Source organism: Pelodiscus sinensis, chromosome 18, assembly GCF_052426305.1.
Source record: "Pelodiscus sinensis isolate ZL-2025 chromosome 18, ASM5242630v1, whole genome shotgun sequence".
In the NCBI taxonomy this organism is placed as follows: domain Eukaryota; kingdom Metazoa; phylum Chordata; order Testudines; family Trionychidae; genus Pelodiscus; species Pelodiscus sinensis.
Genome location: NC_143069.1, coordinates 34,342,619 through 34,365,958, shown reverse-complemented (window position 1 = coordinate 34,365,958; position 23,340 = coordinate 34,342,619). Strand labels below are relative to the sequence as shown.

General features: G+C 75.7%; 1 protein-coding gene across 1 annotated transcript in view; it reads left to right on the top strand.

The window, feature by feature from the left end:
- Window positions 1–23,340, top strand: part of HUWE1 (HECT, UBA and WWE domain containing E3 ubiquitin protein ligase 1) — a 65,940-nt gene that overhangs the window by 19,772 nt on the left and 22,828 nt on the right. Inside the window, 39 exon segments of the mRNA XM_089770217.1 lie at window positions 2,759–2,821; window positions 2,824–2,838; window positions 3,387–3,493; window positions 3,612–3,789; window positions 4,342–4,433; window positions 6,189–6,307; window positions 6,309–6,398; window positions 7,481–7,538; window positions 8,153–8,210; window positions 8,213–8,328; window positions 8,943–9,181; window positions 9,711–9,848; window positions 11,626–11,726; window positions 12,063–12,248; window positions 12,337–12,553; window positions 12,706–12,828; window positions 13,639–13,873; window positions 14,366–14,596; window positions 16,025–16,147; window positions 16,219–16,314; window positions 16,396–16,665; window positions 16,755–16,907; window positions 17,003–17,130; window positions 17,350–17,431; window positions 17,812–17,988; window positions 18,179–18,338; window positions 18,514–18,857; window positions 19,506–19,701; window positions 19,784–19,951; window positions 20,175–20,320; window positions 20,411–20,477; window positions 20,589–20,803; window positions 20,889–21,100; window positions 21,489–21,671; window positions 22,258–22,430; window positions 22,596–22,744; window positions 22,823–22,898; window positions 23,018–23,116; window positions 23,194–23,327. Coding sequence (XP_089626343.1) covers window positions 2,759–2,821; window positions 2,824–2,838; window positions 3,387–3,493; window positions 3,612–3,789; window positions 4,342–4,433; window positions 6,189–6,307; window positions 6,309–6,398; window positions 7,481–7,538; window positions 8,153–8,210; window positions 8,213–8,328; window positions 8,943–9,181; window positions 9,711–9,848; window positions 11,626–11,726; window positions 12,063–12,248; window positions 12,337–12,553; window positions 12,706–12,828; window positions 13,639–13,873; window positions 14,366–14,596; window positions 16,025–16,147; window positions 16,219–16,314; window positions 16,396–16,665; window positions 16,755–16,907; window positions 17,003–17,130; window positions 17,350–17,431; window positions 17,812–17,988; window positions 18,179–18,338; window positions 18,514–18,857; window positions 19,506–19,701; window positions 19,784–19,951; window positions 20,175–20,320; window positions 20,411–20,477; window positions 20,589–20,803; window positions 20,889–21,100; window positions 21,489–21,671; window positions 22,258–22,430; window positions 22,596–22,744; window positions 22,823–22,898; window positions 23,018–23,116; window positions 23,194–23,327 — 5,717 coding nt within the window.

Here is a 23,340-nt window from a genome sequence, read left to right as displayed (position 1 = left end):
CCCGGGCGTCCTGGCTCCCAGCCCCCTGCGCCAGCCACTGGCCCCGGCTCCGCAGCCCGGCTCCTGGCTCCCAGCCCCCCTGCGCTAGACACGGGCCCCGGCTCCGCAACCCGGGCGTCCGGGCTCCCAGCCCCCTGCGCTAGACACGGGCCCCGGCTCCGCAGCCCGGGCGCCCTGGCTCCCAGCCCCCCTGCGCTAGCCACTGGCCCCGGCTCCGCAACCCGGGCGTCCGGGCTCCCAGCCCCCTGCGCTAGACACGGGCCCCGGCTCCGCAACCCGGGCGCCCTGGCTCCCAGCCCCCCTGCGCTAGGCACGGGCCCCGGCTCCGCAGCCCGGGCGCCCCGGCTCCCAGCCCCCCTGCGCTAGGCACGGGCCCCGGCTCCGCAGCCCGGGCGTCCTGGCTCCCAGCCCCCCAGCGCCCAGGGCACGGGCCCCGGCTCCGCAGCCCTGGGCGCCCTGGCTCCCAGCCCCCCTGCGCTAGGCACCAGCCCCGGCTCCGCAGCCCGGGCGTCCGGGCTCCCAGCCCCCCTGCGCTAGGCACGGGCCCCGGCTCCGCAGCCCGGGCGCCCTGGCTCCCAGCCCCCCTGCGCTAGGCACCGGCCCCTGCTCCGGAGCCCGGGGCTCCTGGCTCCCAGCCCCCCTGCGCTAGGCACCAGCCCCGGCTCCGCAGCCCGGGCGTCCTGGCTCCCAGCCCCCCTGCGCTAGCCACGGGCCCCGGCTCCGCAGCCCGGGCGTCCTGGCTCCCAGCCCCCCTGCGCTAGACACGGGCCCCGGCTCCGCAACCCGGGCGTCCTGCCTCCCACCCCCCTGCGCTAGGCACGGGCCCCGGCTCCGCAGCCCGGGCGTCCTGGCTCCCAGCCTCTGCGCTAGGCACGGGCCCCGGCTCCGCAGCCCGGGCGCCCGGGCTCCCAGCCCCCCTGCGCTAGACACGGGCCCGGCTCCGCAGCCCGGGCGTCCTGGCTCCCAGCCCCCCTGCGCTAGACACGGGCCCCGGCTCCGAGCCCGGGCTCCCAGCCCCCCTGCGCTAGACACGGGCCCCGGCTCCGCAGCCCGGGCGTCCTGGCTCCCAGCCCCCCTGCGCTAGACACGGGCCCCGGCTCCGCAACCCGGGCGTCCTGGCTCCCAGCCCCCTGCGCTAGACACGGGCCCCGGCTCCGCAGCCCGGGCGTCCGGGCTCCCAGCCCCCCTGCGCTAGACACGGGCCCCGGCTCCGCAACCCGGGCGTCCCGGCTCCCAGCCCCCCTGCGCTAGACACGGGCCCCGGCTCCGCAGCCCGGGCGCCCTGGCTCCCAGCCCCCCTGCGCTAGCCACTGGCCCCGGCTCCGCAGCCCGGCGTCCGGGCTCCCAGCCCCCTGCGCTAGCCACTGGCCCCGGCTCCGCAGCCCGGGCGTCCGGGCTCCCAGCCCCCTGCGCTAGACACGGGCCCCGGCTCCGCAACCCCGCGCCGGGCTCCCAGCCCCCCTGCGCTAGACACGGGCCCCGGCTCCGCAGCCCGGGCGCCCTGGCTCCCAGCCCCCTGCGCTAGCCACTGGCCCCGGCTCCGCAGCCCGGGCGTCCGGGCTCCCAGCCCCCCTGCGCGAGGCACGGGCCCCGGCTCCGCAGCCCGGCGTCCTGCCTCCCAGCCCCCCTGCGCTAGGCACTGGCCCCGGCCCGCAGCCCTGGGCGCCTGGCTCCCAGCCCCCCTGCGCTAGGCACTGGCCCCGGCTCCGCAACCCGGACGTCCGGGCTCCCAGCCCCCCTGCGCTAGGCACGGGCCCCGGCTCCGCAGCCCGGGCGTCCTGCCTCCCAGCCCCCCTGCGCTAGGCACTGGCCCCGGCTCCGCAGCCCGGGCGCCCTGGCTCCCAGCCCCCCCGCGCTAGGCACCGGCCCCAGGCTACGCAACCCGGACGTCCGGGCTCCCAGCCCCCGGCGCTAGCCACTGGCCCCGGCTCCGCAGCCCGGGCGTCCTGGCTCCCAGCCCCCCTGCGCTAGGCACCTGGCCCCGGCTACGCAACCCGGGCGTCCGGGCTCCCAGCCCCCCTGCGCTAGAACTGGCCCCGGCTACGCAACCCGGGCGTCCGGGCTCCCAGCCCCCCGCGCTAACCACTGGCCCCTGCTCCCCTTCCAGCTCCCGCTCTGCAACCCGGGCGTCCTGGCTCCCAGCCCCCTCCGCTAGCCACTGGCCCCAGCTACGCAGCCCGGGCGTCCCGGCTCCCAGCCCCCCTCCGCTAGCCACTGGCCCCAGCTACGCAGCCCGGGCGTCCTGACTCCCAGCCCCCCTCCGCTAGCCACTGGCCCCAGCTACGCAGCCCGGGCGTCCTGGCTCCCAGCCCCCCTCCGCTAGCCACTGGCCCCAGCTACGCAGCCCGGGCGTCCTGACTCCCAGCCCCCTCCGGCGACTGGCCCCAGCTACGCAGCCCGGGCGTCCTGGCTCCCAGCCCCCTCCGCTAGCCACTGGCCCCGGCTACGCAGCCCGGGCGTCCTGGCTCCCAGCCCCCCTGCGCTAACCACTGGCCCCTGCTCCCCTTCCAGCTCCCGCTCCGCAACCCGGGCGTCCTGGCTCCCAGTCCCCCTCCGCTAACCACTGGCCCCTGCTCCCCTTCCAGCTCCCGCTCCACAACCCAGGCGCCCTGGCTCCCACCCCCTCCGCTAACCACTAGCCCCCGCTGCCCTCCCAGCCCTGGCTGTACTACCCAGGCGTCCTGGCTCCCACCCCCCCACTTTCTCCCCAGAGGAGGGGCAGGTGCCCTGCTATCTCACGGCCCCTCTCCCTTCGCAGTGATGGACGGCTCCTTGCCTACCTCCCTGAAGCACGTCATCAGCAATGCGGAGTACTACGGCCCTCTCTCTTCCTGCTGGGTGAGTGGGGGCGGGGCCGGGGCCCCCTTCCAGTGGCTCCGGCCGGGCACCGGGCCTGGCTGGTCTCCCGATGCAGGGGCTGCGGCGAGCCCAGGCCTGGCGCCCGGCTCCGGAGGGACGTGGGGGAGGCGAGCCCCAGAAGTGTTCCCGGGCACTTGTTTGGCTCCCTGGGGCCTGTGGGGCTGATGCCCCCGTGGCTGAGGCTGCTCTGCTTCGGCCGGGCCTGGGCCCCCCAGATCTACCCCGGGGCCAGGGAGGTGGTTGCCTCAGCCCGGGCAGGGCTCCCCATTCCACCCGGCCCGGCAGCGGGTGCCTCTGCTCGGTCGCATCTCCAGCCTGTGGTTCTGGCTCCGGCCCCCGCTGCGGCGGTGAGGTCTGTGGCCGCTGAGGACCGGTGGGTTCGCATGCCCTGGCTGGCCACCTCCAGCTTCCCTGCCCGCCGGGCCCCCAGCCTCTCGGGCCAGGCGCAGTGGGGCCGGGCAGGGCTGGGGGTGCCAGGAGGCTGCCTGGCCTGGGCCACCCCTCACCCTTGTGCTCTGCCCCTGCAGCCACCGAGGTGGTGACGGTGTTCGTGTTCCAGGAGCCCTCCCTGCTCTCCTCGCTGCAGGACAACGGGCTGACGGACGTCATGCTGCACGCCCTGCTCATCAAAGACGTGAGCCTGGCGGGGCGGGCGGGCGGGCGGGGGCTCTGGGAGCGGGGCCCGGTGTCTGCGGCGGGAGTCCCAGGCCCGGCCGGGCGCCCTCACTGGCTTTGCTCTCGCCCCCGGGCAGGTCCCGGCCACGCGCGAAGTCCTGGGCTCCCTCCCCAACGTGTTCAGCGCCCTCTGCCTCAACGCTCGCGGCCTCCAGTCCTTCGTGCAGTGCCAGCCCTTCGAGCGCCTCTTCAAGGTGCTGCTGTCCCCGGACTACCTGCCCGCCATGCGGCGCCGGCGCAGCTCCGACCCGCTGGGTGAGCCTCCTGCCCCCACCCGCTAGGCCCGCTCCCCTGCCAGGGCCACGGAGACCCCGGAGCCCGCTCCCCCCCCACCCGCTAGGCCCCGCTCCCCTGCCAGGGCCGCGGAGACCCCGGGGCCCGCCCCCCCACCACCCGCTAGGCCCGCTCCCCTGCCAGGGCCGCGGAGACCCCGGGCCCGCCCCCCCCCACCCGCGCAGGGCCCCGCTCCCCTGCCAGGGCCGCGGAGACCCCGGGGCCCGCCCCCACCCGCTAGGCCCCGCTCCCCAGCCAGGGCCGCGGAGACCCCGGGGCCCGCCCCCCACCCGCTAGGCCCCGCTCCCCTGCCAGGGCCGCGGAGACCCCGGGGCCCGCCCCCCCCCCCCACCCGCTAGGCCCCGCTCCCCTGCCAGGGCCGCGGAGACCCCGGGGCCCGCCCCCCCACCCGCGGCCCCGCTCCCCTGCCAGGGCCGCGGAGACCCCGGAGTCCAGCCCCCTCCCCCAGCCGAGCCAGACGGGACAGGCTGCCTCGGGGTGCCCAGCCTGTGCTGAGCCGGCTCCGCCCTGCAGGGGACACGGCCTCCAACCTGGGCAGCGCCGTGGACGAGCTCATGAGGCACCAGCCCACGCTGAAGACGGACGCCACCACAGCCATCATCAAGGTACGGGGCTCCCCCGGGCGGGGGCTGTGCCGGGGCTCCTGGGCCTTGCGCCCCCGCGTGGCGGGAGAGGGGACTGCAGCCCCGCTGTCTGCCCCCTCCCCTGGGGGTGCCCACGGCGAGTCACTCAGAGCCCCTCGGGCCCGTCCGTCTGCGGCCCTGCCTGGCGTGGCCGGGGACTCACACCGCCCTTCCACCCCCCCAGTGGCCGGGGACTCACACCGCCCTTCCACCCCCCCCCCCAGTGGCCGGGGACTCACACCGCCCTTCCCCCCCCCCCCAGTGGCCGGGGACTCACTGCCCTGCCCCCCCCCCAGGGCCGGGGACTCACACCGCCCTTCCCCCCCCCCCCAGTGGCCGGGGACTCACACCGCCCTTCCCCCCCCCCAGTGGCCGGGGACTCACACCGCCCTTCCCCCCCCCCCAGTGGCCGGGGACTCACACCGCCCTTCCCCCCCCCCAGTGGCCGGGGACTCTCACCGCCCTTCCCCCCCCCCCCAAATGGCCTCCTCTCCCGCCCCCCCCCCCCCCCAGTGGCCGGGGACTCACACCGCCCTCCCCCCCCCCCCCCCCCCCGGGGATCACACCTGCCCCTCCCCCCCCCAGTGGCCGGGGACTCACACCGCCCTTCCCCCCCCCCCCCCCCCCCCCAGTGGCCGGGGACTCCACCGCCCTTCTCCCCCCCCCCAGTGGCCGGGGACTCACACCGCCCTTCCCCCCCCCCCCCCAGTGGCCGGGGACTCACACCGCCCCCCCCCCCCCAGTGGCCGGGGACTCACACCCCCCCCCCCCAGTGGCCGGGGACTCACACCGCCCTCCCCCCCCCAGTGGCCGGGACTCACACAGCCCCCCCCCCCAGTGGCCGGGGACTCGTCCCCCCCCCCCCCCCCCCAGGGCCGGACCGCCCTTCCCCCCCCCCCCCCCCCCCAGTGGCCGGGACCCCACCGCCCTCCCCCCCCCCCCAGTGGCCGGGGACTCACACCGCCCTCCCCCCCCAGTGGCCGGGGACTCACACCGCCCTTCCCCCCCCCCCCCCCCCCAGTGGCCGGGGACTCACACCACCCTTCCCCCCCCCCCCTCCTGTGGGCCGGGGACCCACACCGCCCTTCCCCCCCCCCCCCCCAGTGGCCGGGGACTCACACCGCCCTCCCTCTCAGTGGCCGCACTCTGTCTCCCCCCCCCCCCCCCCAGGGCCGGGGACCCCCGCCGCCCTTCCCCCCCCCCCCAGTGGCCGGGACCCCGCCCTCCCCCCCCCCCCCCCCCCCAGTGGCCGACTCTCACGTCCTTCCCCCCCCCCCCCCAGTGGCCGGGGACTCGCCCGCCCTTCCCCCCCCCCCCCAGTGGCCGGGGACTCTCTCCGCCCTTCCCCCCCCCCAGAGGCAGGGGACTCTCGCCCGCCCGCCCCCCCCCCCCCAGTGGCCGGGGACTCACGCCCCCCCCCCCCCCCCAGTGGCCGGGGACTCACGCCGCCCCCCCCCCCCCCCAGGGCCGGGGACTGAAGCCGCCCTTCCCCCCCCCCCAGTGGCCGGGGACTGCCGCCGCCCCCCCCCCCCAGCAGCCGGGATCACGCCGCCCTTCCCCCCCCAGTGGCCGGGGACTCACACCGCCCTTCCCCCCCCCCCCCCCCCCAGTGGCCGGGGACTCTCACCGCCCTCCCCCCCCCCCCCCAGTGGCGGGGACTCTGCCCCCCCCCCCAGTGGCCGGGGACTCTCACCGCCCCCCCAGTGGCCGGGGACTCACACCGCCCTTCCCCCGCAGCTGCTGGAGGAGATCTGCAACCTGGGCCGGGACCCCAAGTACATCTGCCAGAAGCCCTCCATCCAGAAGGCAGACGGCACGGCCACGGCCCCCCCGCCCCGCTCCACCCACGCTGCCAGCAGGCCCCAGCGAGGACGAGGAGGAGGAGGAGGTGCAGGCCATGCAGAGCTTCAACGCCACCCAGCAGAGCGAGGCGGAGCCCAGCCAGCAGTAAGAGCCCCCCCGGGCCCGCTGCTCTAACCACTAGCCCCCCTCCCCCCAGAGCTGGGGGGAGCCCGGGCCCGCTGCTCTAACCACTAGCCCCCCTCCCCTCCGGAGCGTGGGGGAGCCCGGGGGCCCACTGCTCTAACCACTAGTCCCCTGCTCCTCTCCGGAGCGTGGGGGAGCCCGGGGGCCCGCTGCTCTAACCACTAGCCCCCCCTCCTCCGAGCGTGGGGGAGCCCGGGCCCGCTGCTCTAACCACTAGCCCCCCTCCCCTCCGGAGCGTGGGGGGAGCCCGGGCCCGCTGCTCTGGACCAGCCCCCCTCCCCTCCGGAGCGTGGGGGGAGCCCGGGCCCGCTGCTCTAACCACTAGCCCCCCCTCCCCTCCCGGCGGGGGGAGCCCGGGCCAGCTGCTCTAACCACTAGGCCCCCCTCCCCTCCGGAGCGTGGGGGAGCCCGGGGGCCCGCTGCTCTAACCACTGCCCCCCTCCCCTCCGGAGCGTGGGGGGAGCCCCGGCCCGCTGCTCTAACCACTAGCCCCCCCTCCCCTCCGGAGCGTGGGGGAGCCCGTGGGCCCACTGCTCTAACCACTAGCCCCCCCTCCCCTCCGGAGCGTGGGGGAGCCCGGGCCCGCTGCTCTAACCACTAGGCCCCCCTCCCCTCCGGAGCGTGGGGGAGCCCGGGCCCCTGCTCTAACCACTCCCCCCCCCCCTCCGGAGCGTGGGGGGAGCCCGGGGGCCCGCTGCTCTAACCACTAGCCCCCCTCCCCTCCGGAGCGTGGGGGGTGCCCGGGCCCGCTGCTCTAACCACTAGCCCCCCTCCCCTCCGGAGCGTGGGGGAGCCCGGGGGCCGGGCCCGCTGCTCCAAGTGGGCGTGTGGTCAGCTAGGCCCCCATGACTCTGCTCCCGTGCTGCTGCCACAATCTCTTCCCCCTTGATGGGGGGAACTGAGGCGGGGGGGGGCGGCTTCCCCAGGGAGGAAGGCTGAGTCCCCGGCCCCCCACTCCCGGAGGGGTCTCCCTGCCCCCTTGTGGGCACGGGGCGGGTGGGAGATGGCCGTGCTGGCTGACTGGGCGCGCTCCCTCCTGCCAGGGTGGTCGGGACGGAGGAGCGAATCCCCATCCCCCTCATGGACTACATCCTGAACGTGGTGAGTGGGGCGAGGGCCCTTCCCGCCCCGGGGCCCCAGCAGGGAGGGGCTGGCCGGTGGGGGGAGTGTGGGGGCAGGGCCGGGATGCTGGTGGGGGGCTGGGATGCAGGGGGAGTGTGGGGGCAGGGCTGGGGGGTTGTGGGGGGGGTGGGGTGGGCCAGGCTGGGGGGGAGGGTGGGGGCGGGGCCGGGGGCTGTGGGGGAGGGGGGCGGGAGGGCGGGGGAGGGGGTGGGGTGGGGTGTGGGGGAGGGGGGTGGGGGTGGGCCAGGTGCAGGGGGCGGGGCCAGGGGGGTGGGGCCATGGGGGTGGGAGGGCGGGGGGCGGGGCTGTGGTGGGGGGTGTGGGGGCGGGGCCAGGCTGTGGGGGGGGGGGCCAGGGGAGGGGGGGGGGGGGGCCAGGCTGCGGGGGGAGGGGCGGGGCCAGTGGGGCTGGGGGGAGGGGCGGGGCCGGGGGCCAGGGGGTGGGCCAGGCTGCGGGGGGCGGGGCTGGGGGCTGTGGTGGGGGGTGTGGGGGCGGGGCCAGGCTGCGGGGGGCGGGGCTGGGGGCTGTGGTGGGGGGTGTGGGGGCGGGGCCAGGCTGCGGGGGGCCCTGACTGACTCGCCCGCGCCTCCCAGATGAAATTCGTGGAGTCCATCCTCAGCAACAACACGACGGACGACCACTGCCAGGAGTTCTGGCCCAGAAGGGGCTGCTGCCGCTGGTCACCATCCTGGGCCTGCCCAACCTGCCGGTGGACTTCCCCACCTCGGCCGCCTGCCAGGCCGTGGCCGGCGTCTGCAAGTCCATCCTGGTGAGGGGCGCTGCAGGGGGCGGGGCCCAGGGGGAGGGGGGCGGTGCCTAGGGGGAGGGGGTGCCTGGGGAGGGTGGGGGCGGCGCCTGGGGGGGGCGATGCAGGGGGGCGGCGCCTGGGGGGTGATGCAGGGGTGGGCCTGGGGAGGGGGGGCAGTGCCAGGGGAGGGGGCGGCGCCAGGGCGAGCAGGGGGCGGCGCCTGGGGAGGGGGCGGTGCCTGGGGAGGGGGTGGCGCCTGGGGAGGGTGGGGGTGCTCTGGGGGGGGATGCAGGGGGCGGGCCTGGGGGGGGGTGCCTGGGGGGTGATGGTGGGGGCGGCGCCTGGGGAGGGGGGGGGTGCCAGGGGGGGGGGTGGCGCCTGGGGAGGGTGGGGGCGGCGCCTGGGGGGCGAGAAGGAAGTGCCTGGGGGGCACAGGGGGGGCGCCGGGGGGCAGCACCTGACGGGGGCCTGACTCAGCCCGCCCCCCGCGCAGACGCTGTCCCACGAGCCCAGGGCTGCAGGGGGGGGGCGCTGGGGAGGGTGGGGGCGGCGCCTGGGGGGGGGCGATGCAGGGGGCGGCGCCGGGGGGGGCAGCACCTGACGGGGGCCTGACTCAGCCCGCCCCCCGCTGTGAGCTGTCCCACGAGCCCAAGGTGCTGCAGGAGGGGCTGCTGCAGCTGGACTCCATCCTGAGCTCGCTGGAGCCCCTGCACCGGCCCATCGAGGCTCCCGGCGGCTCGGTGCTGCTGCGGGAGCTGGCCTGCGCCGGGAACGTCGCCGACGCCACCCTGTCGGCCCAGGCCACGCCCCTGCTGCACGCGCTGACGGCCGCCCACGCCTACATCATGATGTTCGTGCACACCTGCCGCGTGGGAGGAGGGGGGCCGGACGGGCGGGGGGCGGTGAGCCAGCGGGGGGCCCAGACGGGTTAGGGAGACAGAGGGGGCCCAGCATGGGCCAGCTGAGCAGAAGAGGAAGTGGTGAGCGGGGGGGGGGGGGGCGGGACAGGGAGGAAGACCGGGCCGGAGGATGGGCTGGAGGGTGCGGCGAGCCGGGGAGCGGATGGGCCGGAGGGGGCGGGACGGAGGGGGACTGGGCCCGCGGGGCGGTGCTGGGGGCGGGCCGGAGGGGGCAGACGGGCCGGGGGGCAGCTGCTGGAGGGGGCAGACGGGCTGGGGAGGGGCGGCGAGCCGGAGGGGGCAGACGGGCCGGGGGGGGGGCGGCGGGCCGGAGGGGGCTGATGGGCCGGGGGGGCGGCGGGCCGGAGGGGGCTGATGGGCTGGGGAGCGGGCTGGACGGGGCAGATGGCCCGGGGGGCGGGCCGGAGGGGGCAGACGGGCCGGGGGGGACGGGCCGGGGTGTGGCCGGGGGAAGGGCGCCCCGCTCAGCCCGTGCCCTGCCTTGCAGAGCGAGATCCGCGCCATCTCGGTGAAGCAGTGGGGCTCCCACCTGGGCCTGAGCGTCCTGGGCAAGCTGAGCCAGCTCTACTGCTCCCTGGTGTGGGAGAGCACCGTGCTGCTGTCCCTCTGCACCCCCAACAGGTACCCCTTCCCCGGGCGCGGCGGGGCGGGCTCACGGCTTCTCGGAGGGGCGGGGCGGGCCCCGGGGGCGGGCTCACGGCTTCTCAGAGGGGCGGGGCGGGCCCCGGGCGGGCTCACGGCTTCTCGGAGGGGCGGGGCGGGCCCCGGGGCGGGCTCACGGCTTCTCGGAGGGGCGGGCGGGCCCCGGGCGGGCTCACGGCTTCTCGGAGGGGCGGGGCGGGCCCCGGGCGGGCTCACGGCTTCTCAGAGGGGCGGGGCGGGCCCCGGGCGGGCTCACGGCTTCTCGGAGGGGCGGGCGGGCCCCGGGCGGGCTCACGGCTTCTCGGAGGGGCGGGGCGGGCCCCGGGCGGGCTCACGGCTTCTCGGAGGGGCGGGGGGCCCCGGGCGGGCTCACGGCTTCTCGGAGGGGCGGGGCGGGCCCCGGGCGGGCTCACGGCTTCTCGGAGGGCGGGCGGGCCCCGGGCGGGCTCACGGCTTCTCGGAGGGGCGGGCGGGCCCCGGGCGGGCTCACGGCTTCTCGGAGGGGCGGGGCGGGCCCCGGGCGGGCTCTCGGCTTCTCGGAGGGGCGGGGCGGGCCCCGGGCGGGCTCTCGGCTTCTCGGAGGGGCGGGGCGGGCCCCGGGCGGGCTCACGGCTTCTCGGAGGGGCGGGGCGGGCCCGGGGCGGGCTCACGGCTTCTCGGAGGGGCGGGGCGGGCCCCGGGCGGGCTCACGGCTTCTCGGAGGGGCGGGGCGGGCCCCGGGCGGGCTCACGGCTTCTCGGAGGGGCGGGCGGGCCCCGGCGGCTCACGCCATCCGAGGGGCGGGCGGGCCCCGGGCGGGCTCACGGCTTGTCCGAGGGGCGGGCGGGCCCCGGGCGGGCTCACGGCTCATCCGAGGGGCGGGCGGGCCCCGGGCGGGCTCACGGCTTCTCGGAGGGGCGGGGCGGGCCCCGGGCGGGCTCACGGCTTCTCGGAGGGGCGGGCGGGCCCCGGGCGGGCTCACGGCTTCTCGGAGGGGCGGGCGGGCCCCGGGCGGGCTCACGGCTTCTCCGAGGGGCGGGCTGGGCCCCGGGCGGGCTCACGGCTTCTCCGAGGGGCGGGCGGGCCCCGGGCGGGCTCACGGCTTCTCCGAGGGGCGGCCGGGCCCCGGGCGGGCTCACGGCTTCTCGGAGGGGCGGCGCGGGCCCCGGGCGGGCTCACGGCTTCTCGGAGGGGCGGGCGGGCCCCGGGCGGGCTCACGGCTTCTCGGAGGGGCGGGGCGGGCCCCGGGCGGGCCACGGCTTCTCGGAGGGGCGGGGCGGGCCCCGGGCGGGCTCACGGCTTCTCGGAGGGGCGGGGCGGGCCCCGGGCGGGCTCACGGCTTCTCGGAGGGGCGGGGCGGGCCCCGGGCGGGCTCACGGCTTCTCGGAGGGGCGGGGCGGGCCCCGGGCGGGGTCACGGCTTCTCGGAGGGGCGGGCGGGCCCCGGGCGGGGTCACGGCTTCTCGGAGGGGCGGGCGTCCACGGCTTCTCGGAGGGGCGGGGCGGGCCCCGGGCGGGCTCTCGGCTTCTCGGAGGGGCGGGGCGGGCCCCGGGCGGGCTCACGGCTTCTCGCCAGGGGGGGGGCGGGCCCCGGGCGGGGGCCCGCGGCTTCTCGGAGGGGCGGGGCGGGCCCCGGGCGGGCTCACGGCTTCTCGGAGGGGCGGGGCGGGCCCCGGGCGGGGTCACGGCTTCTCGGAGGGGCGGGGCGGGCCCCGGGCGGGCTCTCGGCTTCTCGGAGGGCGGGGCGGGCCCCGGTCTGATGCCCGCGTGTGTTGCAGCTTGCCGCCGGGCTGTGAGTTCGGGCAGGCCGACATGCAGAAACTGGTGCCCAAGGAGGAGAAGGCGACGTCCAACACCCCCCAGGGAGCCAAGAGAGCAGGTACGGCTTTGGGGGAGCCCCCGCCCTGCCCTGCCCGGACGCTGGAGGGGGGCCGGCTGCCGCCCCGTGTGAGCTCCTGCCCCAGCCCCAGCGCTGGAGGGGGCCGGCCGTGTGAGCCCCCCGCCCGGGTGCCGGAGGGGGCCGGCCGCCCCGTGCGAGCCCCCCACCCGGGTGCCGGAGGGGGCCGGCTGCCGCCCCGTTTGTCCTGTGCCCGGGGGGAGCCAGCCCCCTGGGTTTTCTGTGCTGCGTTGGGGGAGTGGGGTCTAGTGGCTAGAGCTCGGGCGAGGGCTTGTGGGGCCAGCACTCCAGCCCCCCGGCACTGACCCCTCTCCCCAGAGGGCGATGCGGAGGGCGGGGCTGCGGAGCCCTCGGCCCAGGGCCTGCTGGAGGGCATGGGCCTCGACGGAGACACGCTGGCCCCCATGGAGACGGACGAGCCCAGCGCCGCCGACGCCAAGGGCAAGGCCAAGACCACGCCGGCCATGGCGGCCAGGATCAAGCAGATCAAGCCGCTCCTGTCGGGTGAGCGGGGGCGCGGGCGGGGCAGGGGCGGGGCGGGGCCCTGGGCCGTGCCCGGCGTCGGCCGCCCGCTCTGCCCCGCCTCCCGCTCCCTCCTCCCGGCTGGGCCGCGCTCTGGCCGAGCTCTTCGGGCTGCTGGTCAAGCTGTGCGTGGGCTCCCCGGTGCGCCAGCGACGGAGCCACCATGCCGCCAGCACCACCACCGCCCCCACGCCGGCCGCCCGCTCCACCGCCTCGCCCCTCACCAAGCTGCTGACCAAGGGGCTCTCCTGGCAGCCCCCGCCCTACACCCCCACGCCCCGCTTCCGGTGAGTGTGCCCCGCCGGGGGGCCGGACTCGGATCCCTGGGCGAGGGTGCGGGCTGGGAGCCTGCTCTGGTCTGCCAGGCGCAGGGGTCTAGGCCTGACCTGGGGGTCTTGCTTCCCCAGCACGGGGCTCATCCCTGTCCTCCCCCCCCCAGGCTGACGTTCTTCATCTGCTCCGGGGGGTTCACCTCCCCTATGCTGTTTGACGAGCGCAAGTATCCCTACCACCTCATGCTGCAGAAATTCCTCTGCTCCGGCGGCCACAACGCCCTCTTCGAGTGAGTGCCCCCGGCACCGGGGCGCGGGGCCTAGTGGTCAGAGCAGGGGAGCTGGGAGCCTGGATGCCTGGGTTCTGTCCCTGCCACTGGGGCGTGGGGCCTAGTGGTCAGAGCAGGGGGCCGTCCCTGGCAACGGAGCGTGGGGCCTAGTGGTCAGAGCAGGGGGGCCATCCCTGGCACCGGGGCGCGGGGTCTAGTGGTCAGAGCAGGGGGCCGTCCCTGGCAACGGAGCGTGGGGCCTAGTGGTCAGAGCAGGGGGCCATCCCTGGCACCAGGGCGCGGGGTCTAGTGGTCAGAGCACAGGACCTGGATGCCTGGGTTCTGTCCCTGGCACTGGGGAGTGTGGGGCCTAGTGGTCAGAGCAGGGGGCTGTCCCCGGCACCGGGGCGCGGGGCCTAGTGGTCAGAGCAGGGGGCCTGGACGCCTGGGTTCTGTCCCTGGCACCGGGGCGCGGGGCCTAGTGGTCAGAGCAGGGGGCCGTCCCTGGGACCGGGGCGTGGGGCCTAGTGGTCAGAGCAGGGGGCCGTCCCTGGCACCGGGGCTGGGCCTAGTGGTCAGAGCAGGGGGCCATCCCTGGCACTGGGGGATGTGGGGCCTAGTGGTCAGAGCAGGGGGCCGTCCCTGGCACCGGGGCGTGGGACCTAGTGGTCAGAGCAGGGGGCCATCCCTGGCACCAGGGCGCGGGGTCTAGTGGTCAGAGCAGGGGCTGGATGCCTGGGTTCCCCTCCCCTGAAGGTGCGAGGATCCCAGCCTGGAAGAGTAGCAGAAACCAATGGGCCATAATCTACCCTCCCCCTCCCCCTCCCCCAGGACCTTCAACTGGGCGCTCTCCATGGGGGGCAAGGTCCCCGTGGCTGAGGGGCTGGAGCACCCGGACCTGCCGGACGGGACAGGGGAGTTCCTGGACGCCTGGCTCATGCTTGTGGAGAAGATGGTGAATCCCAGCACGGTGCTGGAGTCGCCGCACTCCCTGCCCGCCAAGCTGCCGGGCGGGCAGAGCTACCCGCAGTTCAGTGCCCTGCGCTTCCTGGTGGTGACCCAGAAGGTGGGTGCCCGGCCCGGGGCGTGACTGCTGCAGCCGTGCGGTCTGGGCCACAGGCTGAGAGCACACGGCCATTGCTCGTTCTGCGTGGGGACGGTGCCAGGCCGGATGTCCCGGCTACAGGGACTTTGCTGCCGGTGGAGCCCCAGGGGACCCTCGCTGCCTCGGCTGCGGGGGTGGGCTCCTCACTGCCGACCCGCTGCCAGGGGGCCTTGTCAGCCCCAGCCAGGGAACGGTCAGGAGCGAGCACATCTGGCCAGATGCTATGGCACTTGGGGCAGGAGACGTGGGGGATCCCACTGCTGCCACCAGCTGGGCTGCTTAGGGTGTGCGGGGGGAAATCCCACTCTGTTGCGAGCTGGGGTGTGCGCGGGGGCAGATTCCGGGGCTGGCTGGGATCCCACCACTGGCCTAGTAGCGATTGGGTGGAGATGGGGATCCCACCGCTGCCACCAGCAGGCAACCACTAACCCCTTCTACTCCTCGCCGCCACAGGCAGCCTTCACCTGCATCAAAAACCTGTGGAACCGCAAGCCCCTGAAGGTGTACGGGGGGCGCATGGCAGAGTCCATGCTGGCCATCCTGTGCCACATCCTGCGGGGCGAGCCCCTCCTCCGCGAGCGCCTGGGCAAGGAGAAGGAGGGGGCGCGCAGTGAAGAGGAGGCGGGGCAGGAGGAGGGCGGGGCCCGGCGGGAGCCCCAAGTCAACCAGCAGCAGTTGCAGCAGGTAGGGGCTGATGTTGGGGAGGTCGAGGCTGGAGCAAGAGGGGAGAGGGCCTGGGTTGCTGGGTTCTAGCCTAGCCTGGGAGGGGGCAGGCAAGAGGGGAGAGGGCCTGGGTTGCTGGCTTCTAGCCTAGCCTGGGAGGGGGCAGGCAAGAGGGGAGAGGGCCTGGGTTGCTGGCTACTAGCGTAGCCTGGGGGCAGGCAAGAGGGGAGAGGGCCTGGGTTGCTGGCTTCTAGCCCAGCTCCGGGAGGGGGCAGGCAAGAGGGGAGAGGGCCTGGGTTGCTGGCTTCTAGCCTAGCCTGGGAGGGGCAGGAAGAGGAGAGGGCCTGGGTTGCTGGGTTCTAGCCTAGCCTGGGAGGGGGGCAGGCAAGAGGGGAGAGGGCCTGGGTTGCTGGCTTCTAGCCTAGCCTGGGGTGGGGGCAGGCAAGAGGGGAGAGGGCCTGGGTTGCTGGCTTCTAGCCTAGCCTGGGGTGGGGGCAGGCAAGAAGGGAGAGGGCCTGGGTTGCTGGCTTCTAGCCTAGCCTGGGGTGGGGGCAGGCAGCAAGAGGGGAGAGGGCCTGGGTTGCTGGCTTCTAGCCCAGCTCCGGGAGGGGGGCAGGCAAGAGGGGAGAGGGCCTGGGTTGCTGGCTTCTAGCCTAGCCTGGGGTGGGGGCAGGCAAGAGGGGAGAGGGCCTGGGTTGCTGGGTTCTAGCCTAGCCTGGGAGGGGGCAGGCAAGAGGGGAGAGGGCCTGGGTTGCTGGCTTCTAGCCTAGCCTGGGAGGGGGCAGGCAAGAGGGGAGAGGGCCTGGGTTGCTGGCTACTACGGCCTGGGGGGGCAGGCAAGAGGGGAGAGGGCCTGGGTTGCTGGCTTCTAGCCCAGCCCGGGTGGGGCAGGCAAGAGGGGAGAGGGCCTGGGTTGCTGGCTTCTAGCCTAGCCTGGGAGGGGGCAGGCAAGAGGGGAGAGGGCCTGGGTTGCTGGCTTCTAGCCTAGCCTGGGAGGGGGCAGGCAAGAGGGGAGAGGGGCCTGGGTTGCTGGCTTCTAGCCCAGCTCCGGGAGGGGGCAGGCAAGAGGGGAGAGGGCCTGGGTGGCTGGCTTCTAGCCTAGCCTGGGAGGGGGCAGGCAAGAGGGGAGAGGGCCTGGGTTGCTGGGTTCTAGCCTAGGGCCTGGGGAGGGGGGCAGGCAAGAGGGGAGAGGGCCTGGGTTGTTGGGTTCTAGCCTAGCCTGGGAGGGGGCAGGTGAGGGGAGAGGGCCTGGGTTGCTGGCTTCTAGCCTAGCCTGGGAGGGGGGCAGGCAAGAGGGGAGAGGGCCTGGGTTGCTGGCTTCTAGCCTAGCCTGGGGTGGGGGCAGGCAAGAGGGGAGAGGGCCTGGGTTGCTGGCTTCTAGCCTAGCCCAGCTCCGGGAGGGGAGGGTGCCTGGGGGGAGCTGGGTCCCCACTGACCCTCCCCCCCCAGCTGATGGACATGGGCTTCACGCGGGAGCACGCCATGGAGGCCCTGCTGAACACCAGCACCATGGAGCAGGCCACTGAGTACCTCCTGACCCACCCGCCGCCGCTCATGGGAGGGGTCGTTCGGGCCCCCCCCCCCCCCCCCCCCCCCCCCCCGCACCCAGCCAGCCCTCACCTGCCCCTGCGTGTGTGCTGCAGGACCTGAGCATGTCGGAGGAGGACCAGATGATGCGGGCCATCGCCATGTCGCTGGGCCAGGACGTCCCCATGGAGCAGCGGGCGGAGTCCCCGGAGGTGACGGGGCCGGGGCCGGAGGAGGGCGCCGGGGCGGGGGCGCGGCGGGCGGCAGGTGCTCACCCCGTGCTCGCGGCGCAGGAGGCGGCCTGCCGGAAGGAGGAGGAGGAGCGCAAGGCGCGGGAGAAGCAGGAGGAGGAGGAGGCCCGGTGCCTGGAGAAGTTCGAGGAGGCGGAGCCGCTGGAGCCGGCCGAGCTGCTGGCCTTCACCGACGCCATGCTCCCGGGCTGCTCCCAGCTGCTGGACGAGCTGCCCGACACCGTGTACCGCGTCTGCGACCTCATCATGACGGCCGTCAAGCGCAACGGCGCCCCCTACCGCGACTCCATCCTCCAGCAGGTGGTCAAGCAGGTGAGTGGCCCCGCCCCCGGGCCGGCCCCGCCCCCGCCGGGCCGCGAGGGCGTGGCCTGCCCCTGACCCCGCCCCTGCCCTGCCCCCAGGTGTGGGACGCGGCCGACGTGCTCATCAAGGCGGCCCTGCCCCTCACCACCAGCGACACCAAGACGGTCTCCGAGTGGATCAGCCAGATGGTCACGCTGCCCCAGGCTGCCAACCTGGCCACCCGCATCCTGCTGCTCACCCTGCTCTTCGAGGTGAGGCCCCAAGCCCCCGGCGTTGCCAGGGGTGCCCCTGCCCCACGCTCCCGCCCCGCCCCGCCCCTGCCCCACGTCTCCCGCCTGCCCCGCAGGAGCTGAAGCTGCCGTGTGCCCGTGTGGTGGAGTCCAGCGGTGTCCTCAGCGTCCTGATCAAGCTGCTGGAGGTGGTGCAGCCCTGCCTCCAGGCCGCCAAGGAGCACAAGGAGGTGCAGACCCCCAAGTAAGGGGGCACTCGGCGGGGGAGGGGGGATGCCGCTCAGCCCCTGCAGATGCACAGCCCCAGGAGCGATGGGCCCTGCCCCACCCCTTCTCCAACCTGGAGGGACCAGTTGGGGGCCGGTGCCCCTGGTCCAATTCCCGGCCTGGGGCCAGATGGGGGCGGAGCCCCTGGATTGGAAGGGCCCTGGCCCTTTGCTCACTCGTGGGCCTGCCCACCCAGGTGGATCACGCCGGTGCTGCTGCTCATCGACTTCTACGAGAAGACGGCCATCTCGTCCAAGCGCAGAGCCCAGATGAACAAGGTACCGGCCCTGCGGGGACCCGGCTCCGCGCCCCCCTCGCGTGGTACAGCCGGCTGGGGCGGGAGGGGTCCTGGCCTCGGCGAGGGGCGGGAACGATCGGGGAGGGCAGGGGGTGCCAGCGGGGGTCCCTGGCGGAGGGGGCAGGGGAGCTGGGGGCAGGGCGAGCTGGGGGATCGTGGAGGGGGCACGGGGCGAGCTGGGGGCGGGGCGAGCTGGGGGATCGGGAAGGGGGCACGGGGCGAGCTGGGGGATCGCGGAGGGGGCACGGGGCGAGCTGGGGGATCGGGCGGGGCACGGGGCGAGCTGGGGGATCGCGGAGGGGGCACGGGGCGAGCTGGGGGATCGGGGCTCCGTGACCCGTCCGGTTCTGCGCCCTGCAGTATCTCCAGGCCAACGGGAACAACTGGCGCTGGTTCGACGACCGCTCCGGCCGCTGGTGCAGCTACAGCGCCAGCAACAACAGCACCATCGACGCCGCCTGGAAGGCAGGAGAGACCAGCGTGCGCTTCACCGCCGGGCGCCGCCGCTACACTGTGCAGTTCACCACCATGGTGCAGGTACGGGGCCGCCGGGGCGATGCCCCCCCCCCCCCCGGGCTCGCTAACCTCCTCCCCCTCCCCGGGCGCCTCCTCCCCCCCCCCCCCCCCCCCCGGCTCGCTAACCTCCTCCCCCCCCCCCCCCCCCCCCCCGCACTCCAATCCTCCCCCTCCCCCCCCCCCCCGGCTCGCTAACCTCCTCTTCTCCCAGGTGAACGAGGAAACGGGCAACCGGCGCCCGGTGATGCTGACCCTGCTGCGGGTGCCTCGGCTCGGGAAGGGAGCCAAGGAGGGAACCGGGCAGGAGCTGGAGAAGACCCTGGAGGAGGCCAAAGAACCGGAGGGTGAAGCCAAGGAGGAGAAGGCAAACGGTAGGAGCCTTGGGCCTCCTTCCGCTGGGCTGGCAGGGGCCGTGGGTCAGCAGAGAGCGGGGCAGGGGGCCAGGCATGGGCCGGAGCGGAAGGCAGAGGGAGGGGCGCTGGGGGGAGGGAGGGACTCCGGGGGGCAGAGAAGGGCCGCTGCCAGCTGCGATGTGCCCATCCCCAGAGGTGGCGGCGGAGCCGGCGGCGGAGCCGGCGGGCGCGGAGGAGGCGGCGGGCGAGGTGCTGCTGGAGGGGCTGCCGGAGGAGATGGTGACGGTGCTGATCCGGGCCTGCGTGAGCATGCTGGGGGTGCCGGTGGAGCCCGACACGCTGCACGCCACCCTGCGCCTCTGCCTGCGCCTCACGCGCCACCACAAGTACGCCCTGATGTTCGCCGAGCTGCGCAGCACCCGCACCATCCTCGGCCTCACGCAGAGCTCCGGCTTCACCGGCTTCACGCCGCTCGTCACCCTGCTCTTCCGCCACGTCATCGAGGAGCCCTGCACCCTGCGCCACACCATGGAGAAGGTGGGTTCTCGGGCGCTGGGCCCCCCTTCCTCCCTCCGCCCCCCGGGCGCTGGGCCCCCCTTCCTCCTGCCCCCCGGGCGCTGGGCCCCCCTTCCTCCCGGCCCCCGGCACTGGGCGCCCCCCTTCCTCCTGCCCCCCGGGCACTGGGCGCCCCCCTCCTCCCTCCTGCCCCCCGGGCGGCCGGGCGCCCCCCTTCCTCCCTCCTGCCCCCCGGCGCTGGGCGCCCCCTTCCTCCCTCCGCCCCCCCGGGCGCTGGGCGCCCCCCCTCCCCCTCCCCCGGGGCTGGGCGCCCCCTTCCTCCCTCCGCCCCCCCCGGGTGCCGCCCCCTTCTCCCTCCCCCCCCCCCTGGTGCTGGGCACCCCCCTTCCTCCCTCCGCCCCCCCCCGTGTGCTGGGCACCCCCCTTCCTCCCTCCGCCCCCCCCCCCCCCGGGTGCTGGGTGCCCCCCGTCCTTCCTCCATCCCCACGCTGGGCGCTTCCTCTTCCTCCGGCCCCCCCGGGTGCTGGGCGCCCCCCTTCCTCCCTCCGGCCCCGGGTGCTGGGTGCCCCCCGTCCTTCCTCCATCCCCACGCTGGGCGCTTCCTCTTCCTCCGGCCCCCGGGCGCTGGGCACCCCCCACGGGCTGCCACAATGTGACTGTCCCCTGCAGGTGGTGCGCTCGGCAGCCACCAGCGGGGCCGGCAGCACCACCTCTGGGGTGGTGTCGGGCAGCCTGGGCTCCCGCGAGATCAACTACATCCTGCGCGTGCTGGGCCCCGCCGCCTGCCGCAACCCCGAGATCTTCACCGAGGTGGCCACCGGCTGCATCCGCATCGCCCTGCCTGCCCCCCGCGGCTCGGGCACCGGTGAGTGGGCGCTCGGCTCGGGGGGGGGGGGGCGGGCGCCGCGGGGCCGGGTCCCATCTGCCTCCCCTTGTCTCTCCCGGAGCGTCGGACGACGAGTTCGAGAACCTGCGCATCAAGGGCCCCAACGCCGTGCAGCTGGTGAAGACGACGCCGGTGAAGCCCTCGGCCCTGCCCGTCATCCCCGAGCCCATCAAGGAGGTGATCTACGACATGCTGAACGCGCTGGCCGCCTACCACGCCCCCGACGAAGGTACCCGCCCCCTGCCCGCGGCCCTAGTGCCCCCGAGCCCCCTTCTGGGCTGTGTCTGCTCCAGCCCCTGCTCCCTCCGCCCAGCCCTGGGGCCCCGCACGCCCCCCAGCCTGCAGAGCAGCACAGGCCAGCAGGGGTCGCCCCCCCACCACACGGCCGAGCCAGAGCGGGCCCCGGGCCCCAGAGCGCACAGCCCCCCCGTCACCCCCGCCCCTTTCCGCAGGCGAGCGCAGCGAGGCCAAGGCGGGCCCGGCCAGCCAGGAGGTGAGCCAGCTGCTGTCGGACATGGGCGACGAGGTGTACCAGCAGTACCGCTCCCTCACCCGCCAGGGCAGCGACTTCGACCCGCAGAGCAGCTTCGCCATCAATGTGAGTCCGGCCGGGCGGGGGGCGGGCGGGGCCGGGGCGGGCGGGCCCCTGACGGCTCCCCTCCTCCCCTCTCCTCTCCTCCCCTCGCAGGCCCAGGTGTTCAGCGCAGACGGAGCAGCTGCCGAGACGCCGCCGTCTGGGACCCCCCAAGGAGAGGGTAACGGTGCCTCCCCGGGCTCTCCCCGGCCCCCCCACCCCTGCTGCCTGGCAGCTGGCTCCGGGCGCCCCGGCCGGGGCCTCCCAGCCTCACCCGTTTCCCCTGCCGCAGCCTCTACCCCCGAGGAGTCGCGGGAGGGCCGGAGGGAGAAGGAGGGCGACAAGGCGGCAGAGGAGGGCAAGCACAAGGCCAAGGGGAGCAAGCCGCTCATGCCCACCTCCACCATCCTGCGCCTGCTGGCCGAGCTGGTGCGCTCCTACGTGGGCATCGCGGCCCTCATCGCCGGCTACAGCTACACCGTGGGCCAGTCGGAGCTCATCAAGGAGGTGAGGGGCAGCCCGCCGCTGGGGGCGGGCGCGGGGGCTCGGGCGCAGCGCCGTGTTCGCTCACCTCTTCCCCACGTGGCCGCAGGACTGCAGCGTGCTGGCCTTCGTCCTGGACCATCTGCTGCCCCACACCCAGAACGCAGAGGACAAGGACACGCCCGCGCTGGCCCGTCTCTTCCTCGCCAGCCTGGCAGCAGCAGGCAGCGGCACGGACGCCCAGGTGGCGCTGGTGAACGAGGTGAAGGCTGCGCTGGGCCGGGCGCTGGCCATGGCGGAGAGCACGGAGAAGCACGCTCGGTGAGTGGGGGAAGGGGGCCGAGTGGCTAGAGCAGGGCGTGTGGGGCGTAAGGGCCTGGGGAAGGAGTCGGGGCTCCTGGGTACAAAGGGAGAGTTTGGAGCCCTGCGGGTGGGGGAGGACCGTGTAGAACATCGCCCCGTCGAGGGGCTGGGAATGTCTCGGGCAGCGCCAAGGGCTCTTCTGTCCCGTTTTGGGAGCGCTCGTCGGTTGGTGTTTTGCCAGCTGCATCCCGCTCTGGGCAGGGGGCTGTGTGGGCGGAGAACAGGCCCCTGTTGGCTGCTGGGAGAAACGTCAGGGTATCCCACCGCTGACACCAATACTGACACTGGTGCCTGTCAGGGTGCGTGCGGGGGTGGTGCTGTGCTGACCCCACCTCTTCCTCCTCAGGCTGCAGGCCGTGATGTGCATCATCAGCACCATCATGGAGTCCTGCCCCTCCACTTCCAGCTTCTACAGCAGCGCAGCTGCCAAGCCCCAGCACAACGGCATGAACAACATCATCCGCCTCTTCCTCAGGAAAGGGCTGGTCAGCGACCTGGCACGTGTGCCCCACAGCCTCGACCTGTCCAGGTGGGGCAGCACACCAGGACGCCTGGGCCTCTCCTGGCTCTGGCAGGGGAGCGGGGGCTAGTGGTCAGAGCGGGGGCAGGACGCCTGGGTCTCTCCGGTCTCTGGCAGGGGAGCGGGGGCTAGTGGTCAGAGCAGGGGGCAGGACGACTGGGTCTCTCCGGGCTCTGGCAGGGGAGCGGGGGCTAGTGGTCAGAGCGGGGGCAGGACGCCTGGGTCTCTCCGGTCTCTGGCAGGGGAGCGGGGGCTAGTGGTCAGAGCAGGGGGCAGGACGACTGGGTCTCTCCGGGCTCTGGCAGGGGAGCGGGGGCTAGTGGTCAGAGCGGGGGGCAGGACGCCTGGGTCTCTCCGGTCTCTGGCAGGGGAGCGGGGGCTAGTGGTCAGAGCAGGGGTCAGGACGACTGGGTCTCTCCGGGCTCTGGCAGGGGAGCGGGGGCTAGTGGTCAGAGCGGGGGCAGGACGCCTGGGTCTCTCCTGGCTCTGGCTCTGGCAGGGGAGCGGGGGCTAGTGGTCAGAGCGGGGGCAGGACGCCTGGGTCTCTCCCGGCTCTGGCCAGGGGAGCCGGGGCTGAGGTAGCCTCTGCCCCCAGCCCCAACATGGCCAACACGGTGAACGCGGCGCTCAAGCCCCTGGAGACGCTGTCCCGCATCGTCAACCAGCCCAGCAGCCTGTTCGGCAGCAAGAGCACAGCCAGTAAGAGCAAGGTGGAGGGCGAGGCGCCGGGCGCGGCCCAGGACGCCAACAGCAACCAGCAGGATGTGGGTACGTGGGACCAGCCCCCTCTCCCGCCCTTCCCCACCGAGATCCCCCCCCCCCTCTCCTCCGGCCGGGATCCCTGACCCCCCCTCCCGTCCCCTCCTGCCGGGATCCCTGACCCCCCCCCCGTCCCCTCCTGCCGGGATCCCTGACCCCGCTGTGCCTGCCCAGGGGAGCCGGGCGAGGCGGGGGCCCATGAGGAGGACCACGAGGCGGGCCAGGCGGAGGTGGCCGACGGTGACATCATGGACGGGGACGCGGAGGGCGACGCCGTGGTGATCGCCGGGCAGCCCGAGGTGCTCAGCACCCAGGAGATGCAGGTGAGGGGCGGGCCGGGCGGGGTGGGGTGGGGGGGCGGCGTCACTGCTGCCCCCACCTACTGCCCCTGTGACCCGCAGGTGGAGAACGAGCTGGAGGACCTGATCGACGAGCTGCTGGAGCGGGACGGAGGCCCGGGGAACAGCACCATCATCGGTGAGGCAGGGGGTGGGCGCGGGGCCTGGCCTTGGCCCAGTCCCGGGGGGGCGGGACCCGGCTGCATTGCGCTGGGGGCGGGCGGAGCCTCCGCCCCCCTCACCCGGCCCTCCCCCCAGTGAGCCGCAGCGGGGAGGACGACGCCCCGGAGGACGTGCTGATGGACGAGGCCCCCTCCAACCTGAGCCAGGGCTCCGCGCTCCAGGCCAACCGGGAAGGTAAGGGTTCCCGTCCGGCGGCCCGGGGGCGAGGGGGCTGGCAGAGGGGCTGACCTGGGCCCGGTCCCTCCCCCCAGACTCGATGAACATCCTGGACCCCGAGGACGAGGAAGAGCACACGCAGGAGGAGGACAGCAGCGGCAGCAACGAGGACGAGGACGACAGCCAGGACGAGGAGGAGGAGGAGGAGGAGGAAGACGAGGACGACCAGGTGAGGCGGGGCC